At 45.3% G+C, this 18,976-nt stretch overlaps 1 protein-coding gene and 1 long non-coding RNA gene across 2 annotated transcripts in view; one reads left to right on the plus strand and one right to left on the minus strand.

Moving 5' to 3' along the window:
- Positions 1-18,091, plus strand: part of LOC116972864 — a 19,734-nt gene extending 1,643 nt beyond the window's left edge. Inside the window, exons 2-3 of the long non-coding RNA XR_004411937.1 lie at positions 13,194-13,203; positions 18,072-18,091. This is a non-coding gene — a long non-coding RNA (uncharacterized LOC116972864). The remainder of the gene's footprint in view (positions 1-13,193; positions 13,204-18,071) is intronic.
- Positions 1-18,976, minus strand: part of slc49a3 (solute carrier family 49 member 3) — an 80,420-nt gene that overhangs the window by 2,820 nt on the left and 58,624 nt on the right. The window contains exons 6-9 of the mRNA XM_033020461.1: positions 10,516-10,632; positions 9,008-9,160; positions 6,522-6,679; positions 3,015-3,124 (exon numbers count right to left, since the gene is read on the minus strand). Coding sequence (XP_032876352.1) covers positions 3,015-3,124; positions 6,522-6,679; positions 9,008-9,160; positions 10,516-10,632 — 538 coding nt within the window. The remainder of the gene's footprint in view (positions 1-3,014; positions 3,125-6,521; positions 6,680-9,007; positions 9,161-10,515; positions 10,633-18,976) is intronic.

The following is an 18,976-nucleotide window of genomic DNA, read 5'->3' on the forward strand; positions in this document are numbered from 1 at the left end:
CCAAGATAAGTAAATCTTGTGGTGTTTTCCACAGGTTCCCCATTGATTATCAGTTGGTCTATTGGCTGCTGGTCTCTAGTCCGCATGGTCTTAGTCTTCTGGCAGCTGATCTTTAATCCAACCTTTGATGCATTCTCCTCCAGAGCAGTTGTCATCTTTTGAAGGGTGTGTCTCGACTCTGCAATGTCATCGGCAAAATCTAGGTCCGTGAGGCGTCTTCATGTTCTCCACGGTATTCCAAAGTCAGCTTTGTTCATTGTCTTCCACAAGACATAGTCGATCGTGACAATAAACAGTAAGGGGGATAGAAGGCAACCTTGTCTTACCCCTGTGACAATATCAAAGAATTCTGTTTCCTGAATCAACCTTGACACAGCAACTGGATCCCTCGTAAAGGTTCTTGAAGATGTTTATGAAAGCCTCTGGGATGCCATACACTTTAAGAATTCGCCACAGGGTGTCTCTATGTACACTATCGAATACCTTTTTGAAATCAACAAAGTTTATTAGTATTGGCTTTTGAAAATCCAGGCATTGTTCCACCACATTTCATAACACAAAGAACTGTTCGCTGCAGGATCTTCCTAGCGCGGAGTTTCATATCCAGAGCTGCTCTAAGATAGTAGCAGTACAAAACAAAGCACTTTTCCTGGGACTGAAAGCAACATGATCCCTCTCCAGTTTCCACTGTCCTTGCAGCCCTTCTTAAATGAAGATACAGCATTACCTCCTTCATGGCTAAAGATAATGCAAATATCTCTGCCAGCTCCTTCATAATTTCATTCCTCGTTTCCTAGAAAGCAGGATAGGTACTTGGTTGGAACAGTCAGGATGGGCCAAAGGGCCTGTTTCTGTGCTGTCTGACTCTAAGGTTCCATAGACATAAAAAGTTGGAGTAACTCAGCGGGTCAGGCAGCATCTCTGGAGAGAAGGAATAGGTGACATTTCGGGTCGAGACCCTTCTTCAGACTAGAGTCTGGGGAAAGGAAAACGGGAAATGTAGACAGTGATGTAGAGAGATATAGAACAATGAATGAAAGATATGCAAAAAAGTAACGATGATAAAAGAAGCAGGCCATTGTTAGCTGTTTGCTAGGTGAGAACGAGAAGCTGGTGGGGGAGGGATGGAGAAAGAGGGAATGCCGGGGCTACCTGAAGTGAGGGAAATCAATATTCATACCACTGGGTTGTAAGCTGCCCAAGCAAAATATGAGATGCTGTTCCTCCAATTTGTATTTAGCCTCACTCTGACAATGGAGGAGGCTGAGGACAAAAAGGTCTGGGAAGGGAAACCGGGAGATCCGGTTGGTTCAGGCGGACTGAGCAAAGATGTTCCGGGAAACGATCGCCCAGTCTACGTTTGGTCTCGCCGATGTACAAGAGTCCACATCTTGAATAACGGAAACAGTAGATGAGGTTGGAGGAGATGCAAGTGAACCTCTGCCTAACTTGAAAGGACTGTCGGGTTCCCTGGCCAGTGTCGAGGGAGGAGGTATAGTAACAGGTGTTGCTCCTGTGGTTATAGGGGTAAGTACCTGAAGTGGGGGTGGTTTGGGTGGGAAGGGATGAGTTCTATATCTTGACTGTTACATTTGCACGCTTTAATTTACAATCTGATTTCTGTGAAAAACCCAGCCCTATAGATTATAGAACATTACAGCACCTGAACAGGTTCCTCGGCCCACAATGTCTGTACTGAACATGATGATTCACCACCAGGGACGCCGCATGATTGGCAGCCCCGTCAACAGTCTCTGTTTTTTCGTCTTTTTTTATTTTTAGTGCGTGTTAAAAGTTCGAGTAAATGTTCTCCGGTTTATTTTGTGTGGGGTCTGTTTCTTACCTTGCTGGAGATGTGATTATTTTCCAGATCGCATCTCCGGGTACTCTACGGCCTACCATCGATGGAGCTGGAGGCTTCCTCGGACTGACTTTGAGCCCCACCGTGGGGCGTGGACTTAACATTGGAGCCAATCCCTTGCCTGGAATCGCTCCAACACAGCGGCCTGCGGACTTTACCATCAAGCTCGCAGTCTCGGGGAGACCGTAGATGTCGGGAGCTCCAACAACCCAGAGGTGCGACCAGCCCCGACCCGGGGTCCGATTGCCGGCATGGGGGAGCTGACATCCCCCCGATGCAGGAGCTGATCGACCCGACGCGCAGGGCCTGAACCCCGCCGGCTAAGGGAGTCAAGATCGTCCCGTCAACGGAGGACTCGAGGACCCCAACCGCAGGAGGACAATGAAGGCAAGAGAGTTTAACTTTTTTTCGCCTTCCATCACAGTGAGAAATGTGGAGGAGTTATGTTTATGTTAAAATGTGTTTTGTGTGGGATGGAGTGACTGACATATGATGAAAGAATGGAATGGGCTTGTATTCACTGGACTTTAGAAGGATGCCAGGGGATTTTATCGAAACCTACAAAAATTCTTAAGGGATTGGACAGGCTAGATGCAGAAAAAAATGTTCCCGAAGTTGGGGGAGTCCAGAACCAGGGGTCACACAGTTTAAGAATAAGGGGTAGGCCATTTAGGACTGACATGAGGACATTTTTTTCACCCAGGGAGTTGTGAATCTGTGGAATTCTCTGCCACAGAAGGCAGTGGAGGCCAATTCACTGGATGATTTCAAGAGAGAGTTAGATTTAGCTCTTAGGGCTAACGGAATCAAGGGATATGGGGAGAAAGCAGGAACGGGATACTGATTTTGGATGATCAACCCTGATCATATTGAATAGCTGGCTCGAATGCCAAATGGCCTACTCATGCATCTATTTTCTATGTTTCGGTGTTTCTGGAAATTCTCCTGGGGCTAGAAAGACTCAGTGAGGTTTTATTGAAAAGAACCTTGCCAGCGATCACAGTTCCTTTCCCTCTGAATCGAAAGCCCAGTCCATGCTGACACTTTACCATAAGCTCACTTATTAAACCACCAAACAAACTGCAATTGGTAAAGGCCTACTCGCAGCAAATTATCTTTGTATTCTTCAGTAAAAGGCAGAAGGTGCACGAACCTGTCCAGTCAAGTGCTGCTCCCACTCCAACCTGACACGCTGAACCATCGCTCGTCATTGGCTGTGCCAACGTCGGCAAAAAGAAAATAAATAGAGCTCCCTGAAGCTGCCTGTACAAGGGAAGGCAGACAGAGGTTAGACCATGCTTGCCACTGCAGTCACACTCTTGTTTACTAACTTGAAAATTATATTCCCCATCGCCCATTGGCAGGGACTGGACCAAGTATAGACACTTTGATTATTGCGTAACTGAAACTTGGACTCAGCATCAAATCTCTGTTATTTTTGGAATTAAATAAAATGCTGAATAACAATGACCTTTCCCATAAGGAACTATTTGGGGGATTGATAGCTGGAACAATGTAGTTGGAAGATCTTCCTTTTCCATGCAAACTACCCTCGACATGAGGTTTAGTTAAAATGTAGGATGTCCAAACACAGACAAGTGGGATTATCTCAGTTAGGTCAGCATGGACGAGATTGGCCGAAGGGCTTGTATCCATGCTCTATAACTCTATGAACCTAAGATGCTGCACTCGAAATGACTGCAGGAGATTGGTCATTTCATGTGAAATTCATGAAGGCTCTGGGCAAAAGGGAATCATTTAAAAGGTTGCAGGGCAAACTGAAACTCAAAATGAAAACTCAACAATTGCAGATGCTGGTAATCTGCAATAAAAAAGCAATTGCTGGAAGGTTGGCATGGATGTGGTGGGCCGAAGGGACTATCTTTGCAGTGTACAACCGTGACTCTGACTCTAACTCCAGTGAACTGGCCACCGCGACATCCCTTTCACAAATATATTAACTTTGCCTGGTTACATTGATTTTGTTAAGGTCAGGCAGTAAAGAGAAAGTCTCTGACCTGAAACACTGACCAGTTCTTTATGTAGCTGCTGTTTGAGCCATCAGCTGTTTCCAGCATTTTAAACCAAATGGCGCGCCTGCAATGAACAGCCTGCACTGGCACATGTGGATGGTTCCATTAGAGACAAGAATATTTCATTGTCAGATTTACTGTCAATGGAATAATGAAACTAGTGGAAAAGTAAATGTAACTCCTTCATTCAAACATGGTGGGAGATAAACCAAGAATATACATTGGAATATTACAAGCTTGGAAACAAAATCAATGTAATCAGGTAAAGGCAACCATTATATGGTTATATGAGCTTGTGAAATGAAACCCATGTTAGGCCAATTAACTGGAGTTAGTCAGAGTAACAGCCTGTATATGCATAAAGAGGCCCTTATATGCATATGAGGCCCTGTATATGCATATATACCTGTATATGCACAAAGAGGCCCTTCAGCCTACCATATCCACGCTAATCTTTTTGCCCATCCACATTAAACCCATTTTCCCCATTGGTACGATATCCACCTATTTGTGTACCTGTCGAAATATCTGTTAAACATAGTGATCGTATCTGATTCCACCATTGCCTCGCTCAGCAAGTTTCAGATATCAACAACTGAGTATACATAACGTTCCACTCAGATCCCCTTCAAACCTCCCGCTTTCACCAAAACCTTTCCCTCTTGTTTTTGTTGCTCCTGCAATGGGCAAATGATTCTGACCATCTCTCCAAGCCATGGTTCTTATAACTTGATATACCTGTATATGCCTTCTTCATCCCAGGGATAAAAAGCCCTGCCTATCCAATGTCTCCTTGAACCTTAAGACTTCCAGTCCAGGCACCATCCTTGTGAAAGTCCTGCACTGCCCAACACAGCCACAATATTTCTGTTATGTGTTGACCAGAAATGGCAGACAATACTCCAGGTCTAGACTTTATAAAGTAGTAACATAACCTCTCAACTTTGACATTCCATGCTCTGACCTATGAAGGCAAGGATGCCATCTGCATTCTTCACAGCCCTTTCTACCTACAATGTCACTTTCAGGGAACTACCACTTACTTTGGTCTAACCACATTAGACGTTCTCACAATACATCACCTCACACTTGCCCTGCCCTCATCAATCCTCTTGGTGACCTCTTCAACACAACTATCAGATTTGTCAGACATGATTTCCCACGCACAAAGCCATTTGGACAACACCAAATCCATTTGTGTCTATCCAAATCCTTGAGGATTTGCCCCTAAGAAACAACGCCCACTGACATCAGGCTCCCCAGCCTGTAGTTCCTTGGCTTGTCCTTGCAATAATAGTATGATTGGTAAATTTGCCAATGTCACAAAGTTGGGTATGAAAGTCGTTGGGAAGATAACTTAAGAGGGGTTATAGATGGGCGATGAGAGTGTACAGCTGTTGCTGGGGGCATCTGTTAATAAGTGATGTGTCGCCCATTTCCAATACACGGCTGAAGTTTTCTCTCAAATGGTCAAGTTCTTGGAACTTTCTTCCTCAACGATTGGATGGAGTTATTATTAAGGCGGAGGTTGATGGGTATTCAACAATGAACTGTGATGGAGAGTAAGACTGCAATCAAGTGTGTCATGATATTCTCGAGTGGCAGAATGGGCTTGAGGGACCGAGTGGCCTCTACCTGTTCCTATCACCAATTAGAGAGATTCAAGAGAGTTTACTGTCATGTCTCCCATAGGACAATGAAATTCTTGCTTTGCTTCAGCACAACAGAATATAGTAGGCATAAATAAATACAGAACAGATCAGTGTGACCATATACCATTGAATATATATATACACACGTAAATAAGCAGATAAAGTGCTTTTCCTGAACCTGGATGTTGCAGATTTCAGGCTCCTGTACCTTCTACCTGAAGACAGCAGGGAGATGAGTGAGTGGCCAGGATGGTGTGGATCCTTGATGATGCTAGCAGCCTTTTTGAGGCAGCGACTGCGATAAATCCCCTCGATGGTAGGGAGGTCAGAGCCAATGATGGACTGGGCAGTGTTTACAACTTTTTGCAGTCTTTTCCGCTCCTGGGCACTCAAGTTGCCGAACCAAGCCACGATGCAACCGGTCAGCATGCTCTCTACTGTGCACCTGTAGAAGTCCGAGAGAGTCCTCCTTGACATACCGACTCTCTCTTCTCAGGAAATAGAGGTGCTGATGTGCTTTCTTTATAATTGCATCAGTGTTCTCAGACCAGGAGAGATCTTCAGAGATATGCACACCCAGGAATTTGAAGCTCCTGACCCTCTCCACCCGACCCGTTGATATAAGCTGGACTATGTGTCCCCATCCTACCCTTTCCAAAGTCCACAATCAGTTCCTTGGTTTTGCTGGTGTTGAAAGCCAGGTTATTGTGCTGGCACCATTTGGTCAAACGGTCGATCTCACTTCTATATTCTGACTCATCTCCATCAGTCCCACAACAGTGGTGTCGTCAGTGAACTTGATGATGGAGTTCACACTATGACCGGCTACGCAGTCATGAGTATAGAGTGAGTACAGCAGGGGGCTGAGCACGCAGCCTTGAGGTTATAATGTCAGAGCCGTTTCCAATCCCTTTGTCGAGAGAGGAAATCAGAGAGAGGCCAACTAATCAAAATGTAAATGGAATGATGAATTACCCAGAGACAAAGATGAGTCCAGTGGATGTTCCTTCACCCACAGGATACGAACATTCCACGCCAAGCTCCATGCCCACCGGATAGATGGAAAAGCCAAACAACCCAAACAGTGAACACACCATGGCCAGTAGGACAGGCTGACCACTCAACCGCGAAACCTGAAAGTACAGAACATTAACACGGTGACATTCCCCCCACTCTGATACCATTTATTCCCCCCACTCTGATACCATTTATTCCCCCCACTCTGATACCATTTCACCAGAATTACAATTTCTCTTTACCGACAAAGAGCAATCTAATTCATCGCTTCAGCCACAGATAAGCCCATATCTGGGAGCTCACTATCTACTTCCTGTTCCATCCCAGACACACTGATCTGCATGTGAACCATGCAACATTCCATCATGCAGCACTCTCTACCCTGACCCATCTGCAACAGCTGTGAGGGTGGAATCTTAAGAGTGTTTCATTGTCATATGTACCAACAAAGGAACTGCACCCCTTGCTATCACTAACCAGCACCACATTAAAATTCTAAAAGGACTGGACAAGCTAGATGCAGGAAAAAATTTCCCAATGTTGGGCGAGTCCAGAACCAGGGGCCACAGTCTTCGAATAAAGGGGAGGCCATTTAAGACTGAGGTGAGAAAAAACCTTTTCACCCAGAGAGTTGTGAATTTGTGTAATTCCCTACCACAGAGGGCAGTGGAGGCCAAGTCACTGGATGGATTTAAGAGAGAGTTAGATAGAACTCTAGGGGCTAGTGGAATGAAGGGATATGGGGAGAAGGCAGGCACGGGTTATTGATTGGGGACGATCAGCCATGATCACAATGAATGGCGGTGCTTGCTCGAAGGGCCGAATGGCCTCCTCCTGCACCTATTTTCTATGTTTCTATGATGAGGATCACTAATCCAATAAATTAAACAATGGTCGGCAACATTTTAAAGCCTCTGTAGTACTGATTCTTTGCATGCCTGGAGTTTTCTGATCTTGCTTCATTTTTTGGTCTGACCCTTCTTCAGACTGATTACAGGGGAGAAGGGGGGGGGGGGGGGGGGAAGGTAGGAGAGAGGAGAGGCAGGACAAAATGTGTCAAATAATAGGTGAACACAGGCGAGGGATTTTTAATGGGTGGATGGTTGGTTGGTTGGAACAAAGGCTAGAGATTAAACAGAAGGCACGAGACATAAAAGATTGAAAAGTTGTGAATTGTGAAGCTAGAGGAAGGAATGTAGGTGGAAGGGGATGGGAGAGATGGGTGCGAGTTCAGGTGGGGCACTGAGGGGCGCGGGGGGGATATTTGTAGCGGGGATAATTGTAAAATTGGAGAATTCAATGTTTTTACCGTTGAGTTGTAATTACCCAAGTGGAATATGAGATGCTGTTTTTGTGGCAAGGAACGGCAGATGCTGGTTTGAACTGAAGATAGGCACAAAAAGCTGGAAGAACTCAGCGGGTCAGACAGCATCTCTGGACCCTCCCTTTACATCCACAGATGCTGTCTGACCTGCCGAGTTACTCCAGCTTTTTGTCTATGAGGTGCTATGTGAACCACCAGGGGCGCCGCACGATGGGCAGCCTCGTCAACAGTCTGTCTGTTTATTCGTCTTTTTTTTTGTTATTTTTATTGTTTTTAAAGTTTGTGTAAATGTTCCCTGGTTTGTTTTATGTGGGGGGGGGGGAACTTTTTTTTCCCAATCTCTTACCCTGCTGGAGATGTGATTGTTTTCTGGGTCATATCTCCGGTCGCTCTGCAAGCCTCACATCGTGGAGCTGGCGGCCTTGCTCGGGACTGACCTTGAGCCCCACCGCGGGGCGCGGACTTACCATCGGAGCCGATCCCTTGCCTGGGATTGCTCCAATGACATAGAAGGATTTTACCATCGAGAGCTCGCAGTCTCGGGTTGAGACCGTAGATGTCGGGAGCTCCAGCAACGCAGAAGGTTTCGACCAGCCCCGACCCGGGGTCCGATCGCCGACGCGAGGAAAGGTGAGATTCTCCCCCCCCCCCCGCCGATGCAGGAGCTTGATCGCCCCGATGCGGAGGGCCCGACCGCCGGCTACAGGAGCCAAGATCGCCCCTGCCCTCGACAATTATTTTACTGCTCTCCCTCTCTCTCTTCAGGTCCCTCCACGCCCCAGTAACATGCTGGCTTCACTATTGCCCAAATCTAAAATGCTTGCTTGCCCTCGTGTTTAAATCCCTCCATGCATGGCCCATCCTTGTTCCTGCAGTCATCCATTTGACCAATGTTCCTCCACAGGACGTACAAAATGCACAGACCAACCATAGGCGACATGAGAGCACTAGATTGTTGCTAGCAATGCATTGGAGGTAGTGACGGGTTACTTACCAATGCATTGGAGGCAGTACCAGGTTACTTGTCAATGCACTGAAGGCAGTGGTAGTTACTTGTCAATGCACTGAAGGCAGTGGTAGTTACTTGCCAATGAACTAGAGGCAGGGATGGGTTACTTACCAGTGCAAACCCAATGCAAGCTAGAGCAGTGATACAAAAATTAATCTTGGTGGTTTCCATAAAATTCCTCGTCCTATCCACGTATATGCCGATCACGAATGCACCCAGGATTCCAAACACTATGAACAAGGCTCCACAGATCCCAGCAAAACTCTGTAACAAAGAAGACAAGTATTACACACCACACAACAACCATGTGTTTGCAATTCCATCAGCAAGCAGAGCACCTGCCATGCACCTGTGATCTATCTCAGCTTTTGGCCATCGCTAACCCTTGTCACTGCCCAACTCACATCCCACATCACAAGTACAATGACTACCGCAGAGGCTCAGAGGGGGTTGGGATATGTGAGGGAACTATTGCTTCATCATCACTTTGTACATCTTCTTTATATAGAACGCTCACTGGACTTTGACTTTGTTACCACAGAGAAGTCTCAGATTAGGGAGAATTATGTAGCCAAATACAGGGGGGGGGGGGTGGCAGGTTTCACCATGCCCACTGGAAGGTGTGGGGAGACCACAGCATACGGGTGGTCTGTCCACATCAATGGCCAACATTGTTCCAGCAGGGTGCAGCACTGTGCAACTGACCCAACCATTCCTCACAAGCACTCTCTCTATAGCAAGCTCCTTTGGAAAACCATTAGGGGGGTAGATCAGGGGGATAGATAGATAGGATCCTTTACCCAGTTGGGATAATCAACAACTAGAGATTATAGGTTTAAGGTGAGAAGGGAAAGATTTAATAGGAACCTGAGGGGCAACCTTTTCACACAAAGGGTGGTGGGTAAGTGGAATGAGCTGCCAGAGAAAGTAGTTGAGGCAGGCACAATAATAACATGTAAATGATTAAAGGGATATAGGCCAAATGAGAGCAGGTGGAACTAGTGTAGATGGGGCATTGTGCTGGGAATGGGCAAGTTGAGCCAAAGGGCCTGTTTCCACGCTGTATGATTCTATGACTGTAACTTGATGACTCAAGACCAGCATAAACCCACACTTTGCTCCTAGCACAGCAGTGCCATCAGTAAAAGTTGCACACCGTGCAGTTAGTTATATATTTCCCACAACGGTAGGCCCATCAAGTCTTTGCAGCTTTCAAACGACATCAGTCCCATTCTCCCACTTAATTCCCAGTAGCCTGTTCCTTCTCGCCTGTCCACAACAGTCCCCAAATCTCCTATCACCCATCTACACTTGGACCACTTTACAGTCTTTAAGACACATCAATAGCCACAAGATGGTACCAAGAGATTAGTTTCGAGTTTGCTCAGTACTGACGCAGTGCGGAGAAAATTCATTTGAAAGTCAGCTTTCCACTGAATCACCCAGCGTTTAGGAAAATGTTCAATATATTATGCAGGCTGTACCAAATGACATCCCCCAACAAGAAGGACCACTCGATTTATTGTCCAAATGTAAACAGATCATTCTGAAAAGTCTGGCACTTTGTGGAACAATAAGGAATAATAATAAAAGCCTGGGATTTTAAAATATGGCCTTACGTTTGAGTATCCCCGGACACAGACAATCTGTTGCAAGAGTGCAGAGAAGGCAGTAAAAATACCGATTCCTCCCCCAAAACAGATCATCATGATCACATATGCCTTGTTCTTCATCAACTGCAATTAAAAAATGAAAGCACACATTACACATGTCCAGAAATCTGCAACTTCAAGTGGTACATCACAAGTTTCAACAGTCGGCATGGGTGGCATGGTGGTGCAGCAGTAGAGTTGCTGCCTCACCGCGCCAGAGACCCGCGTTCAATCCTGACTATGAGTGCTGTCTGTATGGAGTTGTATGTTCTCCCCGTGTGACCTGCTTGGGTTTTCTCTGAGATCTTCGGTTTCCTCCCACACTCCAAAGACGCACAGGTTTGTAGGTTAATTGGCTTGGTATGAAAGTAAAATTGTCCCTCGTTGTGTAGGCTAGTGTTAATGTGCGGGGATTGCTGGTTGGCGAGGACTCGGTGGGCCAAAGGGCCTGCTTCCATGCTGTATCTCTAAACTAAACTAAACTAAAATTCACTGCTGTTTCTGTTACTAATTTCAGCACTAGTCTCACAAAATACTTCACCTAATGGAAGGTGGACAGATAGTTGATGGTAGCTTCTGCTGAACATCAGAATAGGCAAAGTGGGACTGCAACTCCTTTTGAACAAATCGATCCAATTCCCAAATTACTGACAACATATACAGCCAAGTTTCACAAACATGCTGTTTTGTAATCATCTGCAAAGCAGTATGTCTACCTTCAGAGCATAAGAAAGTCATTTTAGAGTCTCAGCAGGTTAGTGGAATGCAAGACTATTTGGTAAGGCAGGCTTGGATTTTTGATGACAGTGGTCAGTTAACTACAAAGTATTTCACCACCAAGGCAAGTACAATATGCAATGCACAAAGATTCAGCCTCATTGTGCCAAATGTTTCACACCCTCCAACAAGCACACAAATAATTGTGTTGGATTTTAATGTCGGAATTTTAGATAAAGATATTTAACACCTAGCCTAATGTAAACACAGGTGGACGGGCCACTGAGAATGAACAAAGGGGGATCAGGCTTCCCCTCTCCATTGGGGACCTGGAGTGGAGGGTATTGCACCAAGGAGTTCCCTGCAACTTGTTTCTCTCGTGGTTCACAAACTCGCCAGCCGCTTGCCACTTTTGCGGGCTGGAAGAGTCTGTGTACCACGTGTATATGGAGTGCGTGAGGCTGCAGCCACTGTTTCAATACCTAAAGGGGCTGCTCATTGTCTTCTGGCTGCATTTTTCACCCACCATCCTCATCTTTGGACACCCTGTGCGTAGGGGAGAGGGTAGGGCTGAAGATGTCCTGGTTGGGTTGCTCCTGGGCCTGGCCAAGCTGGCCATCCGCGAGTCACGGCGCCAGGCGGAAGAGGGCTCTGCCCGAGCCAGCTGCCTGCCCCTTTTCCGGGGTACGTCCGCGCCCGGGTGGGGTTAGAAAGGGACTACGCCCTGTCCACAGGCACCCTGGGAGATCTCCAGGACCTCTGGGCACCGCAGGGGGTTGAATGCATCCTCAATAAGGATTGTAACATAGTTGTATCGTAATTTATTTAGGTTATCTGTTTGTATTGTATTATGGTGGTGGGTTCTGGTTTGTTTTATTGTAGTGTAAATATAATTTTTTAATAATTGAATAAATGTTCTGATAAAAAAAAAAAAGGGGGGACCAGGCTTGGGGACAAGCCACCAAGAATGAACAAAGGGGGACCAGGTTTGGGGACGGACCACCGAGAATGAACAAAGGGGGACAAGGCTTGGGGACGGACCGCTGAGAATGAACAAAGGGGGACCAGGCTTGGGGACGGACCGCTGAGAATGAACAAAGGGGGACCAGGCTTGGGGACGGACCGCTGAGAATGAACAAAGGGGGACCAGGCTTGGGGACGGACCGCTGAGAATGAACAAAGGGGGACCAGGCTTGGGGACGGACCGCTGAGAATGAACAAAGGGGGACCAGGCTTGGGGACGGACCGCTGAGAATGAACAAAGGGGGACTATTGGGGTTTAGATGGAATACTTTGTAACTTTGTCGGCACCCTGTATGTTGGTACTCTTTGCCTACTTGTGTCTGCAAAACAATCTCACTGTGACATGTCACATGTGATAATAGAGTACCATCATCACCATTAATTTCTCTTTGACGGGCATAACGCATGTAAAGCCAGTAACACATCAGAATACAAACTGTCCATTAGAAAAAACAGCAGATACAATTTAAGCGAAGGAAGGAACTGCAGATGCTGCTTTACACCAAAGATAGACACAACATTCTGGAGTAACTTGGCGGGCCAGGCTGAATCTCTGTTGAAAAGGAATAGGTGGCGTTTCGGATCAAGACCGCTCCACGCCTAGTTACAACAATACACCATAAAGCTGCCATTTCTTGGAACATCACTTGATAATTATGAAGCAGAAATCGTGTTCATGGAGATGTTTAATGTGAAAGATGATGAATCTAAAGTCTGTTCCTTTGCTATAATTTTCTGCCACACTAGCTCCACATAAAGGTGACAGAGCCAGATATGTTATAAAAATCTTCCAGCAAGTAAGAATTTCATTGTTCTATCTGGGACACATGACAATAAAACACTCTTGACTCTGGAATGGAGGCTCTTACTTGGTCCATTTGTATCAATACCAGCTCCTCGTACAGAAATTATTTTGTCCCATTCCCTGCAAATTACACTGAAAGGCACTGATTGATTCTGGCTCCCCTTTCCTTATTGTAATGTATTCATACATATTCATGTATATGTTAATGAGTTGATGTTCAATATAAGCAGGGAATGTTGGGTAATAAATCGCTCTCTCGTGATCCAGGCAACCTGCTTGTAAGTTGTTATTCATTCTGCCGTCCGGAATATAACAAAATTGGCGACGAGGATGGGATAAAGTTTGTGAACTCATCCGTTAAATACAGTGCAGGACTGTTTTGCAACATGCAGTGTTGTTTAACGTTTTAAACAGTAAATACGGAGCTGTGTCTCAGTTGTTTGCGAGCTGGACACGATAGGCCGCAGATCCTTCTATGCAGGAGACTGTAGTTTAAAACAGCAGCTGGACAAATCGTCGAGAGTTTGTCAGGCTATCTACGTTGTGTCTACGTGGCAAGATGCCGTCCTTGGGATTGTATAAGATTTATTTTGTCAAGTTCCTCAAGCTGAATAGGCTTTGTACAACTAAGTTTTAGGTGAATTGTTACACCAGAACAGACAGGAAATCGGGGTTTTTGAACGGATTTAAAAAAAAAAGAGAAAGACACGATGGCAGCATCCAAGGGCTACATCGGAAACCTGTCGGGCCAAGCTTAAAGCAGGAAACCAACAATCTGCGGGAATCAAGCGACAACACCAGAGAGGAGTTCACAACTTGGAGGTGAACCCTGATGGAAATGAACTAAATGGTTGTACACCATTTATGCAACCAACAGCGATAAGCCTACAACCAGCCAAGGTAACGACTTTCGAACTAAAATATTGATTAATGAACAGTTAATCGATATGTGTATTGACACGGCAGCAGATTGTTCGGTCATGAGAGAAGACATGTACGAAACAAGATCCCACAGATACCATTGTTTGAGAGTAAGGTCAAGCTGAGAACCTACTCGGGCGAAGTTTTGAAGACATGTGGACAAATGAACTGTAAAGTTCAGCATAATGGTCAGTCAGTAACACTGCCCATTATAGTGGCCAGCTACAGAAATAAACCAACCCTCCTTGGAAAGGATTGGCTGAGTAGAATAGAATTAGACTGGAAGAACATTTTCAGCGTCGATTTGTCCAAATCATGTCTTGAAAACGTCATAAGCAAACATGCAAACATTTTTGCTGACAGTTACACGGGAATAACAGGGTACTATGCACACATTTGACTTAAGCAAGATGTGAGACCTGTGTATTGTCGACCAAGACCTGTACCATATGCACTAAAGCAACAAGTGGAGGAAGAACTCGACAGGTTAGAGCGAATTGGAGTACTCGTGAAGACAGACCAGAGTAAGTGGGCAACGCCGATTGTGGTCGTAGCCAAGGCCGACAAAACTGTTCGACTCCGTGGTGACTATAAAGTCACAATCAACCAAGTTGTTGATGACGAACAATATCTGTTCCCAACCTCGCAAAATCTGTACGCAGAAGAGTCTTCACTAAACTGGATTTGTCTCACGCTTACGCCCAACTCAATGTCGACAAGTCAGCGGTACTTGACTATCAACACACATAAGGGCTTGTATCCATATACAAAGCTGCCCCATGGTGTGAAATCCTCCCTGAAAATTTTCCAGTCTGTCATGGACAAAATGTAACAAGGCATTCCGCACTGTGTGTGCAACCAGGATGACCTACTGATATTCACAGAGGGCATGGTAGCACATCTGGAAATCCTTGAGCAAGTTAAGCATAGAAAATAGGTGCACGAGGAGGCCATTCGGCCCTTCGAGCCAGCACCGCCATTCATTGTGATCATGGCTGATCGTCCCGTATCAATAACCCGTGCCTGCCTTCTCCCCATATCCCTTGACTCCACTAGCCCCTAGAGCTCTATCTAACTCTCTCTTAAATCCATCCAGTGATTTGGCCTCCACTGCCCCCTGTGGCAGGGAATTCCATAAATTCACAACTCTCTGGGTGAAAAAGTTTTTTCTCACCTCAGTCTTAAATGACCTCCCCTTTATTCTAAGAATGTGGCCCCTGGTTCTGGACACGCCCAACATTGGGAACATTTTTCCTGCATCTAGCTTGTCCAGCCCTTTTATAATTTTACATGTTTCTATAAGATCCCCCCTCATCCTAAACTCCAGTGAATACAAGCCTAGTCTTTTCAATCTTTCATCATATGACAGTCCCGCCATCCCAGGGATCAATCTCGTGAACCTACGTTGCACTGCCTCAATCACAAGGATGCCCTTCCTCAAATTAGGAGACCAAAACTGTACACAATACTCCAGATGTGGTCTCATCAGAGCCCTATACAACTGCAGAAGAACTTCTTTACTCCTATACTGAACTCCTCTTGTTATGAAGGCCAACATTCCATTAGCTTTCTTCACTGCCAGCTGTAACTGCACGCCAACTTTCAGTGACCGGTGTACAAGGACACACAGGTCTCGCTGTACCTCCCCCTTACCTAACGTATCCCCATTGAGATAATAATCTGCCCCCTTGTTTTTGCCGCCAAAGTGGACAAAGTTCTCACACGACTGAACTGCCACAATGTCAAACTGCGACAAAGTAAATGTGCATTTGCGCAGTCAGAGGTGGTCTACATTGGACTCAAAGTAGATGCCAATGAACTTCGCCCTGTGAAAAGCGAAAGTGGAAGCAATAGTGAATGCTCCAAAACCCAATGTCAGAGCTGCAATCATTCCTTGGGATGGTGCAGTTCTATGCACGATTCCTTCCAGATTTAGCAACTGTGCTAAAGTCACTACATCATCTGCTACAAAAAGATGTGAAATTGATGTGGGGAAAGGAACAGCAACATGCATATGACATCTGCAAGGAAAACTTCACGTGACAAACTTATTCATTACGATACGACACACGAGATGAAACTTGCTTGTGATGCTTCCAATTATGGTGTAGGTGCAGTGATCTCCCACGTAATGAAAGGACAAGAAAAGCCTATTGCTTTTGCATCCCGCACCCTAACTGGTTTAAACTAAAAATGCTGGAAGACTGGAGGGTGGCCCTGTTGTACCTTTGTTTAACTGGTTTACGGATCCTGCCTGATTGTTTAACAGTAACAGGTGTAACAGGTTTAGGTGTTGACTCAACTGCAGCCTTGTTTGACTCTGTTTTAGTACCCAGTGGAATCTATTTATTTGTCTATACTAACTGAACTTAGTGTTTCAACCACAATGGTCTCTTTCAACTCACTTTCAGATTAAAACTCAGGGATTAGGACTTCATGCTCAGTTTTTGGTTCATCTTTGGCTGGAATCATTTGATCAACATGAATACTTTTGATCCTATCTCCAACTTCAACCTTTTGTTCCACACACTTGTACTATTTTCCCAACATCCCATTTGTCTTGACTGGACTTGTTGAGAGGACTGAGAACACGAATTTGCTCATCTGGCTTCAAGTACCTCTCCTTTTTGTGGGAGTCAAAATGGCGTTTTTGACAATTGTTTTTGTTCACCTCTCAAGGCCAAATTGGGTTGAACTAGATTTAGGTGTATTGTTAGCCTTCTCTTCATCAACAGTTCTGCAGGTGAGTGACCCGTTGTTGTGTGTTGTGTGGTTCTGTACTTCAGCAAGAAACTAGCCAAACGATGTTTCATGCTGAGCTTTGAACTACCCTGCAAAACCTGTTTCTTGAGACCATCTTTGACATTTCTAACAGATCCTTCCGCTGCCCCGTTGGAGGCTGGATGGTATGGAGGAACAAGTGTGTGTTTTACACCATTCTGCTGCATGAACTCTTTGAACCGTTCTGAACGAAACTGAGGCCCGTTATCAGAAATAAGTACTTCCGGTAAACCATGGCATGCAAAAATGGATCTCAACTCATCTATGGTACGCTCAGTAGTAGTGCTTGACCCCATATGCTTAACCTCAATCCATTTGGAATGACTATCTACTAGTACCAGAAAGTGATCATTACCCTTTTCACAAAAATCAACATGAACTCTCTGAAAAGGGCTACTTGGCCATGACCAGGGTTGCAGTGGTGTTTTTGGTGGTTTACTCCGTTAATTTTGGCAGATGCTACATTTGCTCACCAGGGACTTGATGTCACTGTCAATACCAGGCCAATACACAAAACTTCTGGCAATTGACTTCATGCTTACTATGCCAGGATGTTCGGCATGAAGTTAATTCATAATTTTGTTTCTCAAAGACTTTGGTACAACCACTCTGTAACCCCACTTAATGCATCCCTGCTCACATGATAATTCATGGCGTCGATTATGGAAAGGCTTCAGCTCTGAGTTCAATCCACTATCGATTTAAGTCCAACCGTTAAAGTCTGTTCATAGACCCACTTCAGCACAGTGTCTTTCTCTGTTTTTGCTGCAATTTCCGTTACAGTCACTGGAAAGTCTTCATCTACAACTTGCAGTATGTAGATTGAGTTCTCATTTCCCACGTCAGAGTTCTCATTTGTTTAAGAAGGACCGCAAAGAAAAACCTGGGAACTATAGACCAGTAAGGCTAACATCTTTAGTTTTGTTTAGAGATACAGCATGGAAATAGGCCCTTCGGCCCAACGAGTCCACGCCGACCATCGATCACCCGTTCACACTAGTGCTATGTTATCCCACTTTCTCATCCACCCCCTACACACTAGGGGTAATTTACAGTGAACCTACAAACTCACACGCCTTTGGGATATCGGAGGAAATCGGAGCACGAGGAGGAAGCACTAGAACATGCAAACTCCACATAGACTGCACCCAAGGTCAGGATAGAATCCTGGACTCCAGCGCTGGGAGGCAGCAGCTCTACTAGCTGCACCACTGTGCCGCCCAATCTTTGAAGAAAATGGGAGAGGATTCGGAGGGATAAGAAATACATGCATTAGGATAGACAAGGGTTGATTAGAACATGGAATATAGTAGCACAGGCCTTATAGCCCACAATGTCTGTGCCAAACGTGAGACCAAGATCAACTCTCATTTGCCTGTATATAATCCATATCCTTTCATTCTGTCCTATTCAAAAGTCTCTTAAATACTACTATCATATCTGCCTCCACCATCACCCCTAGTACTGTGTTCCAAGTACTCACCACCATCGACGGAAAAAAACATGCCCGCACATCTCCTTTAAACTTTGCACCATTCACCTTTGCAGGTATTATTGCAATGTTTGAGAAACATTTAGACAGTTACATGGATGGGATAGGTCTGGAGGGTTATGAGCCAAACGCAGGCAAGTGGGACTTTGATCAGCATTGGCAAGTTGGGCCAAAGGGCCTATTTTCATGCTGTATGACTCTTATACCGTCTAGTAATTGATATTTCCATCCTGGGAAAAAGATTCTGCCACTCTACCCTACCTTTGCCCCTCGTAATTTTATATACCTTTCAGGTCTCCCCTCAACCGCCTGAATTCCAGGAAAAGCAATCGAAGTGTGTCCAACCTCTCCCTGTATCTAATCCCCCCTGATCCAAGCATCAATCTAGTAAACATCCTTTGCAATCTTTCCAAAGTCTGCATTTCCTTCCCTACTCTTGCACTCTACTCCAAATGTGGCCTAACCAATATCCGATTAAGATGAATCATGCCTTCCTGACTTACACTCAATGCCCCGTCTAATGAAGGCATCCTACCGTTGGCGATAATCAATGTGGTTTGTACATGGGACGTCGCATCTCACAAATATGAGCTTTTTGAAGGAGCCACGAATGTTAATGATGGCAAGGCCATAGACGTTGTTTATGTAAACCTCAGGAAAGCCTTTGATAAGGTTCAGCAAGATAGACT

Source organism: Amblyraja radiata, chromosome 1 (assembly GCF_010909765.2).
Source record: "Amblyraja radiata isolate CabotCenter1 chromosome 1, sAmbRad1.1.pri, whole genome shotgun sequence".
Lineage (NCBI taxonomy): Eukaryota > Metazoa > Chordata > Chondrichthyes > Rajiformes > Rajidae > Amblyraja > Amblyraja radiata.